Source organism: Myotis yumanensis, unplaced genomic scaffold (assembly GCF_028538775.1).
Source record: "Myotis yumanensis isolate MYYU_CA2020_CCGP unplaced genomic scaffold, mMyoYum1.0.hap1 SCAF_14, whole genome shotgun sequence".
NCBI lineage: Eukaryota > Metazoa > Chordata > Mammalia > Chiroptera > Vespertilionidae > Myotis > Myotis yumanensis.
The window spans coordinates 32,069,966-32,092,809 of record NW_027223765.1 but is presented as its reverse complement, the minus strand read 5'-3'; the positions used below and the strand labels follow the sequence as shown (position 1 = coordinate 32,092,809).

General features: G+C 39.0%; 1 protein-coding gene across 2 annotated transcripts in view; it reads right to left on the bottom strand.

Annotated features, from left to right (window-relative positions):
• Positions 1-7,067: 7,067 nt before the first annotated feature.
• Positions 7,068-22,844, bottom strand: part of RASA2 (RAS p21 protein activator 2) — a 119,765-nt gene continuing 103,988 nt past the window's right edge. The window contains exons 18-24 of one of the 2 annotated variants that reach the window (XM_070433527.1): positions 20,968-21,041; positions 20,407-20,516; positions 11,678-11,760; positions 10,822-11,030; positions 9,797-9,900; positions 9,252-9,441; positions 7,068-7,575 (exon numbers count right to left, since the gene is read on the bottom strand). In XM_070433527.1, the coding sequence (XP_070289628.1) occupies positions 7,545-7,575; positions 9,252-9,441; positions 9,797-9,900; positions 10,822-11,030; positions 11,678-11,760; positions 20,407-20,516; positions 20,968-21,041 (801 nt within the window). In that variant the 3' untranslated portion in view covers positions 7,068-7,544. The remainder of the gene's footprint in view (positions 7,576-9,251; positions 9,442-9,796; positions 9,901-10,821; positions 11,031-11,677; positions 11,761-20,406; positions 20,517-20,967; positions 21,042-22,844) is intronic. The other variant, XM_070433528.1, reaches the window with a different exon arrangement.

Below are 22,844 nucleotides of genomic sequence, written 5' to 3'. Positions count from 1 at the left end.
CTGGTCCCGACCTAATGTCCTGAACCTGTGTCTAAGGCAGTGGTTCTCAACTTCGAGGCCCAGAAATCAGGATTTTAAAAAGATTCCCAGGTGATTTTAATGTGCAGCCAAGGTTGAGAACCACTGATCTAAGGCCTTTTCTCTGACTTCCCAGTGAGCCAAAACAGTCCTGCCTCATCTCTCTCCTGTTGCTGCTTCTCTCCTAAACCCCTCCTTGTTTCACTGTTCCCAGCTTGAATAAACATCCTCTCGTAATCACCTGGACTTGTGTTGTGAAATCTTTCCTGCACAGAGTCAAGAACCACACACTCGCCGAAACCGGTTTGGCTCAGCGGATGGAGCGTCGGCCTGCGGACTGAAGGGTCCCGGGTTCGATTCCGGTCAGGGGCATGTGCCTGGGTTGCGGGTACATCCCCAGTGGGGGATGTGCAGGAGGCAGCTGATCGATGTTTCTCTCTCATCGATGTTTCTAACTCTCTATCTCTCTCCCTTCCTCTCTGTAAAAAATCAATAAAATATATTAAAAAAAAAAAGAACCACACACTGCAGGCCGCCCGCCTGAGGCAGACCCGTTCCGGCCCAGCCCCTTTCTGGTGACAGCAGCAGCTCCTGGGAAAGGAGGAGTTTCTCTGGGGCCTTTGGACGGTGCCAGCGTGGTTCTGCTCAGCACAGTGGAGATTCCTGCATGGACGTCTCACCCCTAAGGGTCTCCTTCTCATGCCGTGCATGACTATCCCTACCATTGACCAAAGGTCCTAGAGAGGAGAGGTCGCAGCCAGAGCCAAGGTGAGGAGGACCTGGCGTCCCCGAGGCCCTGATCTTTTAAAACGAGGTCCCTACCTCTGGCTGAGCAAAGTGGGGTCCCCGTTGGAGAGAACCCCCAGGTTGAGTTGTCGCAGGGCTGGAGGCACCCCAGTGTTTTGGGCTCATCTCTTGAGAATGGGTGGCCTCATAGTAATAATGATCATGTAGAGGTTCAGAACAAGCTGTCCCAAGATGTGCCCTAGCCGTAAGCAGATTATTTTGAGCTTAAGGCAACTGAGACCCCGTGGGCTCACAAGAAACTTCTGCTTCCCCTACTCCCTACCCCCTTAACCAGAAGAATACAAATTAGGAGCCGAGCCCACGTAGGAGATCTCTCCAGAAGTGAGGCGAACTAGTAATTACTGAACAGGTGCTCTCTCTGCTTGACCCTTTGAAGCCCCAAGGCGCCTAACCTCCTCCCTAGAGCTCAGAATGTCTTCTGTACCTCAGCTTCCCTCTCCATCTCTGAACCGCTCATGTACATGGGGTCTCTGGCCCTCCTATGTATGCAGGGTTCCATACATACACATGTAATTAAATTTGGGCATTCTCTCCTGCTCATCTGCCTCATGCCTATTTGATTAGACCAGCTCAAAGGACCCCGAGGATAGAGAAATGTTCCTCCCTCCCCCACAACGGCACTTATTTAGAACATCTGTGTGCATGAGTGCAGCACAGGGCGCGGCAGCACGGGCTGCAGGAGCCTACCTGTGTGGCCCTCCGAGGGGCTCCGCCATGAAGGGGTAGCCGAGTCTGAGGCTGAGATAGGCCTCCTGTCCTCTTAAGATGACAAGCAAAGGCTCCAGTGGAGAGGCTGCTACAGGAAAAGCGCTTCCTCACCCCACCCGCTGCGGCTGGTTGAACTGGAATTGCAGGAAACTTCAGGAAAACGGGGCCTGGGTTTGAGAAAACACCCTTCAACTGTAGTGGACACTTGAATCCCACTGCGCCCCCCACCCCCATTGGCTAGGATGGCTGAACAAGTTACCTGAATTTGGGCACTTTTACAAATACTGCTGCATAGGACTTAAGACATGCAGGTTATATGATTACTCCCCTACCACATTTTAGTGGACAGTGTGTAAAGGTTTTCACATATTTTGCAACATGTGGATAAAATACTTTCAAACAGTGATTGGGTTAAGCATTTCAAGCTCTTAACTGAACAAGTCTCTTTATTTCCTCAAGCATTTAAGTAAAATAAAAGGTATCAAAAATTTCCAAGATACAAATAGGGCATTTGATTGTGAAATTTAGAGATTGAATGATTTGCTTCATTTTCTTGCTACAAATCTAGCATTTTTAGCTGTTTTAAACACACACACACACACACACACGCACACACTACCCTGTTAGGTCTGATCAGATAATTGAATCGATATCCCTTCCTCCCCTGGGAACTGACCTTTAGGCCACTTCACAACCAACATTCCCTTTTGCTTAGGCCACATTCCATTTGCTGAGACCATTATCCTTCCCCTCCGGACCTTCCCAGGATCTGGACCCGCCCAGAGGATTCCCCGCCAGAAAAGCCCACCTGGAGTCCTTTAAAACCCCTGACTCCTGTCCCTGGGTGCTGGCGCCATTTTGGGGCTCAGCCCACCTGGTTTCCCAGGTGACCTAATAAAGTTAAAATTCTTTACCACTTTTTGCCTGTGCGTTCCTCCTTCGGTCACGCTAACAGTTTTACTCTCCTGCGTGTTCCCCATAAGTAACGAGGGGCTTCCTGTAAGAAACAAAGCCAGCGTGAGAAGGGGAAGTGCCTGGATCTGTGCCTCATCTCCTTTGGTCACTGAAAGGGCCAATGATCACCCCAAACGTCCTCAGTGACATTAGAATGTGCTGTCAGTCCCTGCACGTCTCCGGTGGGGAGTGTGCAGGAGGCAGCTGATCGGTGTTTCACCTATACATTTGCATGAGTCAAGATTGTGTTGAGCTTTTTTGTTGTTTGAATTACAAAATTAGGTGTTGGTTTGAATTTTTAAGTGTAAAATCGTAATATTGACGATGACTTTTTAAACTCTATACCTTCCCATCCCTGAGCCCCCCATCTCCTCAGGAGATTCTGATATGCCTCTCCAGGGGTCACTTACCCATCCTGCACTGAGAATCTGTCTAAAATGGTGGGTATTTTTTTCTTTTTTTAAAAATCCACACCCAAGGATATGTGTATTTTTTAAAAATTGATTTTAGAAAGAGAGGAAGGGAGAGAGTGTGTGAAAGAAACATTGATATGAGAGAGAAGCATCGATCAGTTGCTCCCGTACGTGCCCCCACCGGGGACGGAACCTGCAAATGCCCTGATTGGGATGATGCTCCAACTAACCAAGCCAGAAGACCAGGCTTTTTTCTTTTTTAAAGACAGTGCAGGCAGTGTGGCCTTCTCAGTTCTGGGAGTAATTGAGGAGTATGTTAAATTTGGAAAACATTTAATATTGTTTAATCCAGACAAAAGAATTCTTTGTGTCTAAGACTGAATTCCATGTCAAAAGTAGATCAATACAAAGAAAGTACAAAGGTTTTGATAGTATGGAACAAAGAGGATCTGAAACACAAGGCAAAAAACTAAACAAATTGTAATAGGACTTTAGTAATTAAACAGGTTACATACAGCAAGCATGTCAAACTCAAAGGCTAACACGGGCCAAATAAACAAGGTTTAAGTTTATGTGGGCCACAAAAAAAACAAAAGCTTCAATTTTCATAGAAATGTAGGTTTATTTCGATAGAGACATGCTGAATACAAAGGGCTGAAAGAAATGAGTAATCATTAACATAAAATAATACATTTTAATAAAAATTAATATTTTTTCTTGAACATTACCAGACACTGAATAACTGCACAAATGAATAAGCATAATGCAAATAAACCTATTTTTCTTGTTCTCCAAAAGTGAAATATTTCCTGCTACGCACACCAAACAAGTCAGTCGAAGACTAATGACATGGCAATCGGCTGCTAAAATATTCGCTGCTAGTATTAGTGGAGAAATGGTGTGCCTGCGCATAAGGAGCATAAGGGAAATGAATGCAACACAATTACAGTAATCAGTCATTAGCAAATGTTGCAGTTCATTATTAATAATTATGTGTAACAGGATGTTGTAAAAATTAAGTCACGAAATTTTTATGAAAACATGTCTTACATACCGTTATATTGGCTGGGCCACAAAAATATTCGCTGTGGGCCGCATATGGCCTGCGGGCTGCGAGTTTGACATGCTTGGGTTACACCTTCTCTGCTGTTAATATAAAATATAGGCATAAGCTAAAAAAAAAAAATGGTAGCAAGTGGTGTCACCAAACTAAGAAGTCAAATGCAAAATGACATGCCAAAGAATGAACCTTTTGTCCAGAAAAGACCGAACCTCAGGTGAAAATGTGTATGAGAAATCAACTCTCTGAAGACTGGTCAGTTTATTTTGAAGCATGTCATGTCTACCCAAGACAGGTTATTCTCTGAAGGGTCAGCACTGGTCATTGGCCTAGAGTAGAAGAGAAACAGCAGAGACCAGCACACAGCAATGCCAGGTTCTGTGTACACATAAAGGGACCCTGCTTAGCCTCAGTTCTCTCTCATTTTGGAATCACACAATTTGGAAAAGGAAACCCAACTACTAGTAAAGTATGACCCCCTTTCTCTTCAAATAAATAGCTTATTTACATCGTGGAGTGGAACCCCAATTCTTAAATGTTTCTGACAAGTTTTATTCTAATAACATGGACCAGTCTGAGCTGGGATCTGGTATTTCAATACAAATAAGATCCTTAGAGATTCAGAACCTTCTTCCTTCCTCCTTGTTAACCTTAACCTCTTCTGGAGTCATGTGGGCTGTTTTATGAAGATTGATTTAGAGATACTCAGAGGGCTATTGAGGTTCTACTGGGAAGGATTCTTGCCCCTCTCCTTGGGGGTACAAGATATTGACTGACTGGCGTTTGGGGCTGTCACTCTATGTCCTCTAGACAAATCAGCAAAATGGCACGATGTGATCAAATCCCAACACTCAGAAGGATGCACTGAAAGTCGAGCTCCGTTGCAGGCTCACCTGCAGAGTCGGTGCGGCACCCGAGTCACCAGAGACTATGGTGTCGACCTTTCTGAGAAGAGCAGAACGTGAGATTCTTCAAAAAGTCTAACATAGGCTGAACACTCAGCTCTAAATTATTTACCCAGACAGGAGTGAAATATATTCCTGAACACCAGGCGTGCATGGCTCCGAGGAACGACAGGGCCCTGCACGGCACACGGTAGGCCCTCAAAACAAGTCTGTTGAATGAATAACAAAAAATGACCAGAGTCCATCAAACACCAGCCTGGTTACATGTAAGAACACAGAGCCCTTTCCAAACTGCTTCGTTTTTTTTGTAACTGAGGATTCCTCACTTCTGTCATTCCCTTACTAATAAGCCAGGTACAATAATTTTAAACAAGAATTCCTAAATCAGTAAGAAAGTAAGGTCTCACAAAGAATAGACGGGCTTCTTGTAATTTATTTGAGTTATTTCCAAGCAACAGTTACAAAAGTTTTTAATTTTTATAATACTCTTGATAAGAAAATAAAATTTAAATAAAAATACATTCTCAATAATACAATATGGTTACACAAATGCACTACATTAAGTTTTGATAACTTACATTTTAAAACTGGACACTGTAAAAACCGATATTTACTAGCAACATATTAATTTCCAAGTTATAAAAATGGAAGCAAATGATATCAATCAAGGCTGGTAGTTTAACTTGAGAATAAGTTCTGTATTTTTCACATCAGCAAGCACACCTGAAAAGCTCTGTTGCATTCTGTCTTTACAGTATGTACCGTTAGAACAAATTAAAGGTGCTTTTACTTTTAAAACAATCTGTTTTCTAAAACCTGGTATGAATGAACCTTTCTGATAAATGCATGAAATTAGGCTTCAAAATCAGAGACAAAAGCCACAGCATTTGTCATTTTTTTGAATAATAAGGAAAGCCTCATTTGACACTTAACCGTTACCTGTTATATTATAAACATATTTCTTTGGCAAATAAAATCATTCAATTTGATAAATTATATTCCTGGGAGTGAAAACTTTGCTATTGCCCATCATCTTATTAAATGAATATTAAAACACAAAGTTGAACAAAAAACAAAACAAACAATAACAAAACAAGTAAGAGATCACCTCAATTTCAACTGATGGAAGTGGCTAATCTAAGAACCAGAACTGGTTTTTATGGCAAGAGTAGTCTGTATCATTTTTTTCTTTCCTTCTTGGGGTTTCCAGGTTTTTAGGGTGAAGTGAGCTGCCATATATGTTTTCAAGTGTGGAAAAGGCAGAGAAAGCAGATCAGGTAGTAAAAATCAAAGTACTCATAGGTAACGGCAGAGGAATGAGGCCCTGGGGAGCCAAACAAAAAAGCACTACTAGCCAGACTTACATTAATAAGTCACAGTTTTAAACCGAAACGTGTAAATACTCCAAGGTTCAAAGTACCACATTTAGAAAATGTTTAAGTTTAAAAAGACAAAATAAAAGTACCGTGGTTTTTAATACTGATGAAGCAAAGTATGTCCCTCTTGACATCAAGTTGGCAACTTGCTTCGATTGCTTATTTACAGTTATGGTTTTTAGGATAAAAGTAAATTATTAGGATAAAACAGGATTCAAACAGTTGCTTGCCCAAATTCCATTTGGCTAGCAGGCAATAAGGAAATAGCAATGAAATATAAACATTTTCAGGAAAGCACTATTTCTAGACTTAAACACCGATCATTGAACTGATCATAAGGATTAGATACCACGGAGTATCTAAAGCATAATCTGGGGCTGGGAGCCCAGATTATTAAAGTGCGCTGGGCGACTGTCCTGGAGTTGGCTCTCAACTTGGTAACAGTCACACTAGGAGAGGGCGTCCTGATGGTGGCCCTTATATAACACAACATGGAATAGCAGGTGAAGTCGAGTGATTTTCCCACCACCTTCGTTCACTGTTTACTCTCTCCTTTTTCAGAAGAAATGTCCTTAGAAGTCATGTTAACCTGAACTCTCAAATCAAGAAAATGAGTACCTGATATTTAAAACAATGAAAAAAATTTAGTGGTCTTATTTTATTTCATTTGCCACCATTCATCTCAAATGTAAACAAGATGCACCCAACAGTGCATGTTCCCTGGTTCCTCCTGAGTTCTGTTTACATCTTTAATCAGGCAGTTTTCTAAAGTTTCGGTCACTGCTCTTAATGTAATCTGTAATGACTAATGGACCAAAGAAAAATCTTGTATTTTTTTCTTTTTTTTGGAGGCAGAGGGTCTAGGTGAACTAAATAAATGGAAAGCTCTGAGTTATGGGCTGGGATTTTCTAGAAAAACAACACAATGTTGGCAGTATAGAGCAGGCACTAATGGTAGTGAAAAGTCCACAGAACACGGAGTGTGTTACAAAAAGAGATGGTACGGAGGAGTTCTCCTTTTGTTACAAAGCTTCTTTAGGAAGATTCTTTCTATTTAAAAAAAGTTGCAGAAACATGGCTTTCGACACACAGATATGAAGGGAATCTTGGATTTCAAATTCTATAGCAATACATCAATATGGGATTCCCAAACAGTTAATTCCAATTATTAAATATTAAATACAAAGTGAATGCAGATGACACCGAAGCCAATGTTCATTCTTAAATATTATAAACAAAACATATGATGAATTGAAAAACTCCAACAAAAATATTTTCCAGTTCTGAATCAATTGGTCAAACTCTAAGATGCTTTCCCACCAATTGGATTTTCCCTAGAAAAAAAGAGAAAATATTTTTTCAAAAGTTAAAAATATAACATTTTAGAAAGTGACACACACCACATAGTATCTATTAAGAATTTACAATTTTCCCTTGGTAATCTCTCATGCCAAGTCTTATTTCATTAACTCAGCAAGTATTTGCTGACCACCTAACCACCTATTAAATGTCAGGCACTATTTCAGAAGCTACAGCTACAACAGTGAACAGAATAGACAAAACCTTTTGTCCTCCTGGAGCTTACATTATGGGATAAGGAAAATAAAACGAACAAGTAAAATATTTAGTACAAGAGGGATTGGTATTTCTTGATCGAGAAAAATAAAGCTGGAGAGGGGCACAGTGTGTGTGTACAAGGAGGACCTAATACGTAAGGACGGCCAACACTGGCTAGGCTCATAGGGAAACTTCCTGGGGCTCCAAAACCGTATGATACTGTGGGAAGGGAACTGACTACACTAATGTAGAAGAGACAGGATTAGGATGTTTACAATATACTGAGCCTTTGATCCAGGGAGAACATAAACATTTATACCTGTCAAACTGATTTTTATTGCTCAAAAAGCACAAAAATAATTATTAATCTTCATAATTTAAAACACACACACCTAAAGTGATGGGGCCTGGATTCAAAGTCCCCTCACACATCAGCTGTGTGACGTTGGGCAAGGCGCTTCTCTTGCCTGAGCCTCAGTGACTCTAGCTGAAAACGGCAATGTAACGATGTTGGCTGACGTGAGGATCAATGAGAGAGTGTACCTTGTGGCACACACTTACTTGCTGGTCTAAGGACTGTCCCCTCCCTATTGACTTCTGTGTAAACAGAAAAAAGATTCTAGTGCTAGCCCGGGACAGTCCTGCAGCCTAGGGGAAACTGGAGTTACCATTAGATAAGGTTCTTTTCCCTCAGTGAGGATAAAACAGCTCCTTCTACCTCTGGACACTATTATATAAAAATGTGAGGCTCTGAACTATTGTAGCCCATCTGTGAGCACGAGGGAACAGCTGAGGACAGAAATCACCTGTTGAGGAGGCTGAGTGGCTGGATGGATTTTGATGAGAGCGCTGAGCTGGTGAGCTAAACAACTGTAGGACTCAGTTTGTGAGATTAAAAGATTTCTTATTGGTTAGGACTTCAACTGGAATTTCCTGTTACTTGATGCTAAAAATAATCTAAGTGATCTGACCTAAAGTACTGGGCACAGTACCTGGTGCTAGAATAAGCTCCTAATAAATGTTAGCTGTGTTGTTATCCACTGTAGTATCCATCTACAGCTGAGATGGATCTGAAAATCTACTATAAAGTACTCTGGCACTTTGACATCAGATTTTATTTTATTTTTTTTTTGGTACGTAGTATGTATAAGGCACTGTGGGAGATACTAAGGAGGAAGAGGGTCAGTCAAAACAAAACGAATAACAGGCTACCGAGTATTCAATTTAATGGATGACGTTGGGATATAACATTAAAAGTAGAGATGATGTACAGCATCAACATGAGGAAATGATACCAGAACTGAAAAGACAAAGATCACTGGCCAGGGAGATTCTCACACAAGAGGAAGGTTCTGAGCTGGGTCTTGAATAATGAAGGTAGGAGGCCTGCATTTCAGGTGTGAGTACAGAGCAATCTCAAACTATGTTTAAAAAGTACCTTAAAAATACTTACTTGCTCCCATATTTTGCACTACTTGATCTTTTCTTCCTATACTTTTCATGAGGTTCATCTAGCTTCTCTATGATGCTTTTTATTTGCTGAATTGTCTTAAAGGTTGTTACAGAATCCTCGATTACAAAGTTAGAATAATCATCAGGCTCTTTCTGTGGTCCTTGATACACTGCTATAGTTCCACAAGCCTCTACAAGGAGCAGCAAAATCTCTGATCAGACAACTATGTCCCATAAATGTAATTAGTAGTAGAAATAAGAACTTTTCCAGTGTCTCAAGCTGGGGAGATTTCCCCTGGGAATGCACAGATAACCAAAATACATTCATTTTATTAATTATGATCCTCACATTTATGCAAAAATAGCATTTTTACTTCATAAAAATCTATGAGAAATTCTCCCCCCTTTGACAGTTTTTCAACTGTCACATAAGTAACATTTTGGTAAATATGATTATTTTCAACTTTAAGATAATGCCAAAGCAATACTTCAGGAACTGGTAATTAAGGAACATGGTTAAATAAAAATATTTTAATCATACATTACCTTCCATTTTCTGTAGCTTAAGTAAACTGAGGGTAAAAAGGGAATAAATTCTTTCTGTTTCTCTGTCTTCATCAATATCTATCTGGATGTCTGCAGGGACACCTCTATGGTAAAAATGAAATTAAAGACATTGAGAAAATTTCACTTTGTTAACATGCCAAACATTTTTGACAGTTTGAGACTAAAAAACAAAACCACAGAATTTTGTAGAAGGAACCTAAGAAATCTAGTCACATTTGGTAATTAAATTAAACAGGGCCAACAGAGGCTTAGTTATTATGCAACTCAAATCAAAAGGAGAGGAATTTAAAAGTGAAATCATTTTCATAACCTATGCTTTATCTCAATAGTAACACGTTATTTCTTCATTCAATAGCTGTTCTATACAATCATAAAAGGGAGTGCTTAGCCCAGCCAGTGTGGCTCAGTGGCTGAGCACTGACCTATGAATCAGGGGGTCATGGTTTGATTCCCAGTCAGGGCACATGCCTGGTTTGCAGTCTTGACCTCTGGTGGGGGGCATGCAGGAGGCAGCTGATCAATGATTCTCTCTCATCATTGATATTTCTCTCTCTCTCTCCCTCTCCCCCTTCCTCTCTCTGAAATTAATAAAAACATAAAATTTTAAAAAAGAGAATGCTTAGCCCTTCTTCTTTGATATCTTGGCTCAAGTTTATGTAGCCCTTTTTTCTGACTTGTGCCAGCCACTATTAATTTGAGAACATTTCTATCACTCTAAAAAGAAACACTTTACCCATTAGCACTCTCCATTCCTCCTGCCCTCCCACCCCATGTACTGCTAATCTACTTTCTGTCTCTATGAACTAACCTATTCTGGACACTATATAAATATTATTGTAAGGTATATGGTCTTCTTGTCTGGCTTCCTTCATTTAGCATGTTTCCAAGGCTCATGTGTGTTGTAGCATATGAAAGTACGTCATTTCATTTTATGGCTGGAAATATTCCATTGCATAGAGAGACCACATCTGAAACACTGCTTTTTCAATTGGAAAGAAACTTACGCAGTACATGGTTTGCAGCCGAGAGCACTTTCACTGGTCTCCTGACAGCAGAGCCAGCTGCCATTGAGATATGCAGAGGGATGGTAAGAGCTGAGCCTGTTCTGATTGCACCGGCTCACCCTGCAGAGTACGTCTATCCATTCATTAGCTTCTACACAATTATTTGCCTGGACGTAGAGTGGTTTCTCCGTATGAATTACTTGGAACATCTTTATAGGCAATTAAGATAAAAAGTTAGTGACAGTCTAAAAACCAAGACATAGCACAAAACAGAAAAAGGTATATGACAGAAATATAGTTTGCTTGGCTAGATAACTGTTGCTGAAGTAGCTTATGAACTGTTACTTTACAAGCAAGGACAATCTGAGTCACATGATACTAAACTGATCATCACTAAATAATTTTTAGAAGCCATACATGGCCAAAGGAATGGACTATCATATAAATAGGAATAAAGGGAGGGAATTTCAGATGGAAGAAAAAGTATAAGTAATGGCAAAGCAGTGGGAAATAGAGCAAAACAAGGAAATCGCCTTGGTTGGCTGGAGTATAATGGTATGTCCTGAATGGCAGCAGAAGATAGGATTGCACAGATTGGTTGAGAATATATCACTAAAGATTTAAATGTCAAGCTGAGAAGTTTAATAGGGTAATATTGAGAAAAGTGCTGTTAACTGAATAGGCTAGGCAGACTCTACAAGGCATCAACAATAACGAACAATTTTAAGACAGTTCTAAACAGCAATTATAAAATATTAATGATTAATGGCAAACACTAAAATGACCAACCTCTGGAAAATTTTCAACGAAGTAATTATATGCACTTTAAAAAGCTTTAATTATTTCTGTAACTTACATTTTTCTTGTTGAAAGAGCTATCTTCCAGTTTTTCCACAGCAAGAATGTTTTTCACTGGAATTGTGTAAAGTGCATCTTTCCCTAAAAAGAAAAGAAGTACAACAAAATTAAAATAATTTCCTGAGAATTATAACGCTAAGAGGCTAATTCTGTAAGGTTTCAGTTCATCTTCTTGATGGTAGGAGTATAAGTAACTACAGATTTCCAAACTGCACACATATAAATATTCTTTATTTTATGGAAAAGATAACTTTTGATTGTTTTCTATAAAGTGACTTCTTCTTTACTTTTTTTCAGTATAAAATTAAAACATTTTCAAGGAAAAATGTGGAAATAAATTTGATCTCTATGTAGAAAATAAAAGTGTTATAATTATTTTTTATATATCTAGCATTATTTTTATTTTACTGTGAGATCATACTCAAAAAGCATTTTTCAGTTGATTAGAACAAATTCTCATTAATCTTTTCTTAATATTCAATATAATTTGGTAAAATGTTCTAATAGTTTGTAATATTAAATGGAGACCTAAAAAAAATACTTAGCGACAGAGGCCTATTCGAAACTTGCTTAATTTTCATTCATGGAGTTATTACATGAGCAGTGAATCTGTATCTAGGTAATTTTTTCTGGTTTTCCAATATAATTAAGGGGTAACCCTCAAAATAATGACTTTTCATTGAAAAATTGTTCATTACTATCACATGGTGGCTGGTCAGCTGACTAGAGCTACCAAATTTACTCTAAAGAGATACAGGGAACAAAAGTAAAAATTTTATTTGGTACAGTGAATCTTTAACCCAATTTAAGAATTTGGAAATTTGAGTTTGCTAAAAAAGCTCCAGTCCTGGCTGGGGTAGCTCAGTTGGGTCGGCATCATCCTGTGTAGCGAAAGGTTATGGGTTTGATTCCCAGTCAGGGCACAAGCCTGGGTTACGTTACAGGCTCAATCCTGGGGAGTGGGAAGAGAGGTGGCACGCTTAGGAGCCAGCCAATAGATGTTTTGCTCTCACATCGATGTTTCTCTCTCCCTCTCCCTCTAAAAAAAATCAATAAAAAAAGAAGCTCCATAATAATATGGCATGAAGAATATGATGCACTTCAACTTACAATTTACGTGAGAACAGACTTGATCTCATATAATCATAGGAACTATAAACAAATAGGATTATGACTTTTTCTGGTCATTTTGTAATATTGTTCTTAGAAAGTCAAAGCTTTGTTTTCTTTCCCCAAACTTTGTTTTAATGACATGTAGATTAAAGTGCTGGAGGTTAAGACCTTTACATTTTACATTAGTCCATGTAATGTACAGCTTTTTGGTCAAAGACAGTTATTTGTTTAATAAAGGCTTTCTGTCTTAAACAGAGAGGTTAACATAGACTATTTGCTAAGTCTGGTTCCTATCATAAAATCTAAAATTTGTGTAATTCAAGCAGATGTGATATATAATTAAAAAAACACATAAAATCGCTTAATTCAACTATTGTATTGAATGTGTACTATATACCAGACACTGTATCTCACTTGGGACTAAGCAGTAAGCAGAACATAATAGGCCCCTAATGAAGTTGATGTTTAGGTCTGGAAAGACTGACATAGACAAATATATATTAGGTGGAGATGAATGCTATAATGAAAATTACCTGAGGTGATGTTATAGAAAGTAATTGGGAAGTTATTTTAAATTGGGTGGTTAGGGGAAACTTTTCTAAGGAAATGACATTTAACTTTAACAAATATAAATTGTAAATGCACAGGATAATAAGAAAAGACTAACAGTGGTCTCCTGAAAGCAGACAAGGTCAAATTTACGGCAGGGGAAATGGGGAGGGAGTAAACTCAAAGCCACAGGCAGAGCTACATGTAGCATAGAAGACATCTGCACAAGTAGGACTGGTTAGAAGACAGCTTAAGCCAGAGTCAATGGACACACTCAGACACATCAGCATGATTAGTCGGCGAGCTGCATCTGGAACAGCTGGGCCAATTAGGTCTTCATCTCTCCTCCTCCCACCCCTCCAGCTTGTGCTAAGCATCAGTCAACAGAGGCATATATCCTGGGCTAAAGCAGTAAGGATGCATACTGGGCTGTAGAGCAGTGCCATGTCACAGGTAGCTGCTGGCCCTCAGGAGGGAAGAAGAGCACCCACACCAGAAAACAAGCACTAGCACCCTTGCCCCTCCCTCAATCAAGGGCTGTAAGCCACCGAACACTCGAGCAGTAATCAAACTGTAAAACACAAATATGAGCAAATTGCAAAAAAATTGCAAAAAAGATGAACAAATATGAGCAAATCACACACACAACACAAAATCACCAAAGTGATGAGGAAATCACCAAACTCTAAAGGAGAGACACACATAACACAACAAAGAGAGGAAATCTGAGGAAAACTGTGTGACAAATTATGGGACAGAAGACATGTCTGTGGGTGCCGATCTACACTACAGGGGGCACCACAGAGGTTACAGAGAATTTACAAATTTTGCAGGAAATTTCTATTTTTAGATTTATTGAATATACAAAGCATGCACATACCCTAGGATTGCTATATTTGTTAATTTCTGGACAAATTATAATTTGGCATACATAGAGAAAGCACACTGTTCCCAGGCACATATACTATCATGTCATCAGAGTTAATTCACAGTAAATAGAATGAATTGCAAAGTAAATTATTAAAACAGAAGATTTTACTGAGGACTTTCTAAAAAATACGTACAAAAAAGAGGAAGAAACTGTTAAGTAAAAACGTTAAGAGCCGCAGTGATGGATTTAGAAGTTTCAATAGCTGTCTAATAAGAATTCCAGAAACAGCCCTAGTCGGTTTGGCTCAGTGGATAGAGCGTCGGCCTGGGGACTGAAGGGTCCCAGGTTCGATTCTGGTTAAGGGCATGTACTTTGGTTGTGGGCACATCCCCAGTAGGGGTGTGCAGGAGGCAACTGATCAATGTTTCTCTCTCATTGATGTTTCTAACTCTCTATCCCTCTCCCTTCCTCTTGTAAAAAATTCAATGAAATATATTAAAAAAAAAAAAAAGAATTCCAGAAACAGAAGAGAAATAGTGTTCTGGAGAAAATTACCAATGAAAATGTCTAAGAGATAAAGGGAGAAATCTTCAGACAAAAAGGATCCAACAAGTACTGAGCACATAGAAACAAAAAAGGCAATACCTATACAGGTGACTGTAAAATATCAAAGCTTGAAAGCTAAAGGAAGTCTTAAGTTTTTAGGAAGAAGAATCAAGACTGAGAATTAGAGGACTGACATAAAAATTCTCATCAGCAACAACGAAAGCTAGCAAACCATGGAGTATTACCTTTTTAAAAAGTATATATGTATTTTTATTGATTTCAGAGAGAAAGTGAGAGAGATAGAAACATCAATGGTGAGAGAGAATCATTGATTGGCTGCCTTCTGCACACCCCCTACTGGGGATCGAGGCAGCAACTTGGGCATGTGCCCTTGACTGGAATTGAACCTGGGACCCTTCAGTCCCCAGGCTGACACTATATCCACTGAGCCACCAGCTAGGACTCCACGGAGTAATATCTTAAAAGTTCTGAGGAAATATGTTAAATTCAGTCTAACTATCATTTAAGAGTAAGGGTAAAATGAACACTTTTTAAAAAATATGCAAGGACTCAGACAATTTATCAGCCATAAAGCCTATCTGAAATAATTCCTGCAAAATAAATAACAAATCCAGAAAAGAGAAGTATGTTATAGAAGAAATAGTGTGCTGGGCAGCGTGGGGTGGGAGGATCCTGCCTTTTTCTCTGACTCTTGATATCTGATCCTTTAGCAAATCCTGTGAGTACTATCTTCAAAACAGACCTGGAACGTGATCTATTTTTACCACCTCCATTGTTACCAACTGGCCCCCTTGCTCTCTGAGTTACTGCAACAGCCTCTTAATTGTTCTCCTTGATCCCTGCATTCTATTCTTCTCACAGCACTCCACATGGCATGAGTGATTAATCCCATTAAAATGTTATTCCTCTGCTTAAAACTCTCCAATGCCTTTCCATCTTAGAGTAAAAGACTTCCAATGGTCCATAAGCCCTATAAAGTCTAACTTCTCCATGATCTTTTGACATCAGTTTCTATGATTACCCCTTGCTCTTTTCTTTTTCCTTAGCCGCAAGAGCTTTCTCATGTTTCTTGAATACTCCAGGCAAGCTTCTGTTTCAGGGTGTTTGTACTGGCTGCCATTAGTTATGTCTGCATTATTACTACCTCAAATATCCACATGGCACATTCCCTCATCACCTTTAGGTCTTTGCTGAAATGTCACTTTCTTAGTGACATTTAAAAAATGTTTAATATCGCAACTCTACTCAATAAGCCCATCATTCTATATTCCCCTTCTTCTTTTTGTCCATCTCATTTATAATCACCCAATATGACATACTTTCTTTTTAAATCCTCACCCAAAGACATGCTGAGAGAAGGAGAGAGAGAGATTGGCTGCCTTCCATACCTGCCCTGACTGGGAATTGAACTGGCAACCTTTCGGTGCACAGGTACATACTTTTTTGTATGGATTGTCTATTACTACTAAACGGCAAGATCCACAAGGGCATGGGTTTTGGTATGTTTTATTCACTACTGTGTTCTCCAAGTCCTGAACAGTGTGAAGATTAAAAAAAAAAAAAAAAAAGCAGGTGAAAATCAAGTCAACCCAAATGTATTAAGATTTCTGTTTAAAGCTTCATGGAAGTTTCTTTTACATTGTCCACAAGCTATATGAGCTAGAACATTTGCTATCATATGGAAGTTCTGTAGGCTATATGTATGTATCTGAATATGCCAGGTCTCCCAAAAGTAGACAATATCTAATCAAATTTGGAGAACACAGGATAAAATTTCAGAGATTAATTTGTTAATAATCTATTATTAGTATGCTTGGTGAACAGTTTAGAAGCCTAGAGTGGTGGTTCTTAAAATAATTCAGATGACAACATATCCAGAAGATATGGCTTTCTTTGAAAAACACCATTTATTAAAAACATTTACTAATGTATTAATGAAGGTAGTAAAACATGGCCCCTAACCACTAAGGATTTTAAAGACTAGGGGAAGAGAGAGAGAAAAGTAAGGACCACCTATGTCACAGAAGTTATCACTAAAGCCTTAAAGAAACATAGTAAAGGAAGAGCTCAACTCAGGTGGCTGGAAGCTTATAAATAACTTCTGTAAAGAGCTAACACTGGATTTGAGGCTTAAAGGACAACAAATTACACAGGTGAAGAAGGAAAGAAGGGGATTTCTAGGTAGAGCATACGCAAAAGCACGAATGTAAAAGAGTACAAGTTAAAGAATTGCAAGAGTAGTCTGGTGAAGCGACATAAGGAGAATGCAAAAGGAGAGGCTGGGTGAGAAAGGAAGAGGCTGGAATACCAGTAACTCCCTTGGTCCCAGCACACAACCAGGAGAACGTCCAGGTGTAGATGACTGCATCACAATGCAGCAATATAAAACCATAATCCAAGCAGACAGGCCCATAAAAAATTGTCAATGTAAGCATGACTGATACTGATTGAGTGACCCATAATATTCACTTGCCACTTATTACTTTAGTTGTATTGAAGTTCTGTTGCTTACTATTGCTTGTTAGTAATTCTCTAAGCAGGTACCAAATTTTTAATAACTTATTTGAGAAATACCCTTAATAATGAGAAAATTCTATTAATTCCTTTCCCAATAATTTGGGAAAAGACTATATTGTTTGATTCTAAGTGGCAGAAAAATTCAGAATACTAGTTTCCAGTAAGAGGATAGAGTGAGACTCAATGATTCAGAGCTATGTGATAGGAAATTTGGGAGGCACTCTTTCAGACACCAAAGTCACGTAGGAAGTGCAGCAAGAGACTTAACTAGCAGCTGTGGCTATCCAGAAAGCAGCAAGGCAACAGGAAGTAAACAAAACATTTGCTCAACATCCAGAGAATCCAAATCCCATGTATTTTATTTTAGAAAAAATTCCTGAAGTCTTTCATCAAAGACTTTTAATCTTATGCATAATTTTAACAAACACAGAACCTGTATCCTCACTCCTCGTATATTAGCAGTAAAAAATGGAGGTGGGTGATGGAGGTGCAAGTGAGATGTTACGTAATGGTTCACTGACAGCACAAGAAATTAAGTGACAGCCTAAACATAAAGAGAATAGAGAAAAACTATATTAAGCAAACACAGGAACACAAAAAGCAACAGCAGTCCAAGGCATTTAGCTGGGGAGTAAACAGCTGCACACACCCATAACAGCCCTTGAAAACATCACTAAATCAGAGCATTATGTAATAATTAATATTACCAATGACAGACCCAAGTCATCCAGAAAACGTTAACTTACGTTCAATGAACTCTTTTTTAGAAGGCAGGAAAGCATGTAATACATTTTGGAAAATTCCATCAAAATAGTTAAAGCAGCAAGCACGGATGCTTAAAACTGTAGCCTTTGGTAAACTTCATATAATAGAGCTCACTCCTCCAATGTCATTCCAACATGTTAAATTTCTTAAGGCCTGAAAACAATGTAACTTCTAATGTCTATTTTATACCTAGAGCAACTAATCATTCTACACAATTTTATGCTTATAAGATCACGGGATAGAACAGAGGTTCTTGAGAACTGTGAATAGACTTTGGGTCTACGAACTCCCTGAAATTACATGCAAAGTTTGTGTCTAGTTTGTATGTGCATTTTTTTTGGAGGGAAGGGTCCAAAGCTCTCATCTGATTCTTAAATTCTAAAACCAAAAAAGACTTTACAATACTGGCTTGGATTAGAAAACACTTTAAATGAGAAAAAAAATAGCTAATTTATTTATGGAGAATGACTCACCTAACATTTTATTTCAATAAAATTGAAATGTAAACATAATTGGCACATTGTGACAACTATTTTAAGAATGCTGCTATGGCCCTAACCGGTTTGGCTCAGTGGATAGAGCGTCGGCCTGCGGACTGAAAGGTCCCGGGGTCAATTCCGGTCAAAGGCATGTACCTTGGTGGCGGGCACATCCCCAGTGGGGCTGTGCAGGAGGCAGCTGATGGATGTTTCTCTCTCATCGATGTTCTAATTCTCTACCCCTCTCCCTTCCTCTCTGTAAAAAATCAATAAAATATATTTAAAAAAAAAGAATGCTGCTATGTATGTGAGGACATATATATAGTATTCAACATAAACTATAACTTCTAAATCCCTTGAAGTATGCTTAGCATAAAAAATGCTGTCTGGAAGGGCAGTATATAGCCTATTGATCTTCAGCCATAAAAATTATCTGGATGCCTAAAAATAAAATGCACTTGGTTTCTTTTGTCTTATTAATATATTTGGACATATATAGTCTTCTGACTAGGCCATTCAAAGAAATTATGAAACAAAAAATTTTTCTTATTACTCTATTCTTCAAAAAACACTCTATTTGGCACTCTACATTCTCTTAAAAGTAGCCTATGTTTGGTGTTTGTTTTATCATTTCAGAATTTATAGCAGAAGCTCTCTTACTTTACCTAACAGATTTGATGGATTGACTGAGACTCCCCATTTCCTCTGTAAAACATACTAAATGATGATGCTCATGGGATGCTGAATGCTTGTGGTTGCTAGGCAACTATCTATTAAGCCTGTATCCTTCTGTTCCACTGGTTCAGCTTTTTTGCTTACCAAGTCTGTTGGGTTTGTTCCCAAACCTATTTATGCCATTTTCCATGTTGTAATTATAATTTACTGAAATATACTTAAAGTATCTGTCTCCTACTAATACATTTACTATTTATTTGAAAATTAGGCAAGTGCTTTGAAAAGCTTCAAAAAAGGAAACCATACCTACACAAATAAGGTTGATTTATATGGGGTTGAGACAGCTGTAAAAGATTTGGGTGACTATCCTGAAAATCTAAAATAACTTATATGCATATATGCATAATTCATGGACACAGACAGTAGTGTGGTGAAGGCCTGAGGGGGTGTGTGATGGGAGGGGGGAGGTCAATGGGGAAAAAGAAGGGACATATGTAATACTTTCTTTTTTTTCTTTATTGATTAAGTTATTACATATGTGTCCTTATTGCCCCATTGCCCCCCTCCACCTCCCCACTCATGTCCTCACCCCCCTGTTGTCAATACTTTCAACAATAAAGATAATTAAAAAAAAAAGTATTCTGTACTTGGATTACTTTTCAAGTATTTAAGTTTTAGCTCCAGTTTGGAGAAATCAACCTGAAAACTGATGCATTAGAGGTATATTTGCACAAGAAAGACAAAGGGGAAATTCAATCTGTGGAACCATATTCAAAGAAAAGATCTTTGAATCAGTCTAGAATGAATCTGATAACTTTATAGGAATCACTACTTATGGTATGACTGAGAATTTTTGACTGACATTAGCCAGCAAACCATTGAAATAGTCTCATTTATTAGATACTGATTCTTACCAATTTGGCTTTGATAGTTAAAGAAATTTCCAAGTCCTAAGAAGTCTTATTAATTATAACAGCAGGAATTTTAAAAAGACAGAGCATGTGAGAGAAAAATGTAACTTACATGGTGTCACATGTCAAATATTTATTGCATTCTTAGTGTGTGTGCATCACTGTGAGAAACTATACACTATAGTATTAGTGAAAAGGTTCACTAGAGTCACAATAAGCAGCAAAAAGAAACCTTCACTGAGAACCAGGAAAAGACCCCACAATAAAGCATAAACACAACTACCTGGCTGTTTGTGGTAGGTGAGCTCTCTGCTTGTTAAGCAGAACCACCGTTTCTTGAAATTCTTTTTTCCAATCCGAGTTCTTCCCTGAGCTCTTTTATACATCTCACTGCCAAAACAACAGATGTAAACATTTAGTTACAAATACTAAAATTTAATCCAAAACAAAAAACTGTCCTTTCATTTTAAATGATATTTATAACTGTGCCATCCAGAATTAAAAATGCCAAATGAGTGATTTCCACCCCCCAAACTTTCAATAATACTACTTTAAGACTGAATAGTACTGTTACTTTTCCAAATAGTAATTCTAATTTGCTTAATACCCACAATCTTATTATATTTGCAAAACAATTCTAGGACTGTATAGACAAGGAGTCATGCCCATCTGACAAAGTTTATAGGACAGTGGGTGACTTACCTGATGGATGTTACTTAGGCAGTTGTAGCACAGAAACCACACCCCCACCCCTATTTCCTCATTCCCAAACCCATACCCTTTGTACTTACTTAACGTCTATACTAAAATGTGACTTTAATGTCTAATTTCATTGAATTACCCTTCTTTCAGTTGCACAGGCTCACTCGTACCACTGGACTCTTTAGTTTCAGTAGATGAAATTTCATCCAAGAACTAAATGGGCAAACAGGCAAATATTACTTTGTGATATGATACATCATAAATTCAGCTTATTTTAAATGTCATGGATAATACTGTAAAGTTCTTCAATATTAAGAAAGGTACATAATTGTAATTTATAAAGCAAAACACATATTTAATTGTAGAGTAATTAATAAATGATAGGTATTCTAAAAAGGTTATTCTTAAGTTATTTAAAAACCAGAGTAAGCCCCAGCTAGTTTGGCTCAGTGGATAGAGCACTGGCCTATGGACTGAAGGGTCCCAGGTTCAATTCTGGTCAAGGGCTTGAACCTCAGTTGCAGGCTCCTTCCCAGCCTGGGCTCTGGTCAGGGCATGTGCAGGAGGCAACCAATCGATATGTTTCTCTCACATAGATGTTTCTGTCTTTCCCTCTCTCTTCCACTCTCCCTAAAAATTAATGGAACAATATCCTCGGGTGAGAATTAAAAAAATCTACACTAATAAAAGAGAAACATGCAAATTGGTATCACTCCGCTATGCCCACCAGCCAATCGGATGAGTATGCAAATTAACCCAACAAAGATGACGGTTAATTTGCATATGCAGACTGAAGACTCCGGTGGAGCTATGACTGAAGAAGCTTGGCTTCTCCGCTGCGGCCCGAGCGAGTGGCCGGAGCAAAGGCCTGGGTCCCGGGTGCTGGAGGAAAACCGGTGCACGCAGCCAGGGGAAGGGAAGGCCTATAGTAAATGGGCCTCTAGTAAAAAATAAAATAAATAAAAACCACAATATATTTCCCTGTAGAAAGAAGTCAATCTATAATCTCTTAACTGCAATTCTGATATCTCTAAAGCTCTGAATACAAAGAGATTTTTTGTTTTACTTCTGATTTTAAACTCATTTGGGGGTATAACTTAACCTGAACTGGAGTAAGGCTATTTATAATCTGTATTTATCTACTTAGTGTGAATATTCATACTTTGTGCTATATAAACATTGATGTGGGGAGAAACCAAGATGGCGGCATAGGTAAACACCTGAAATTGCTGCCTCGCACAACCACTTCAAAAATACAACTAAAAGACAAAACGGACATCATCCAGAACCACAGGAAGGCTGGCTGAGTGGAAATTCTACAACTAGAAAGAAAGAGAAAAGCACACTGAGACTCAGAGGAGGTGTGGAAGTAAAGTGCAGAGGTACGAAGGCGCGGCAGAAAGGGCTGGCAACTGAGGACATGGTTGTCTTTTTCAATCAGGAGGGAGACACAAGCTCCCGACAGCCCTGAACTCCAGTTCTGGGCGAGTATCTGAGGACCCAGACTCATACAGGGAGAAACTGGACTGTCTGGCATTGGGCGGAACTCGAGGGAGACTTTCTCTCAGAGGTGCTTGCAGCTATTACTGATTGCTGAGGGACACTGAGATCTGAGGCCTCTTAGGGCAGGGCTGATGATCAGCCATAGCTGTTTGCTCCGCCCTGTTGATTCCCTGAGACCCCACCCCACCCAAGCTGTGTGCAGAGGCTTCTGCATATGAATGGCCTGGCCCTTTGCAATCTAAAATTACCTAACAAATTGCAGCTGGGTCAACGAGACCCAGAACATCCAACAGAAGGCCCAAGGCCCCACAGCAGCTTGCATTGCTTCACAGCTGGGCCTCATGTGGGCACTGCCAAATACCAAACAAAGAAGAAGAATCTGCAGATCTCTCTGTAGCTCCTGCTGGGTAGCCTCAGGAAGAGGCTAAATTAGCACCTCCTTAGAGATCCAAGAGCCAGTGTACCCAGTGGTCAGAGTGGGACCATCCAGATTACAACTCCTCAGATCCATAA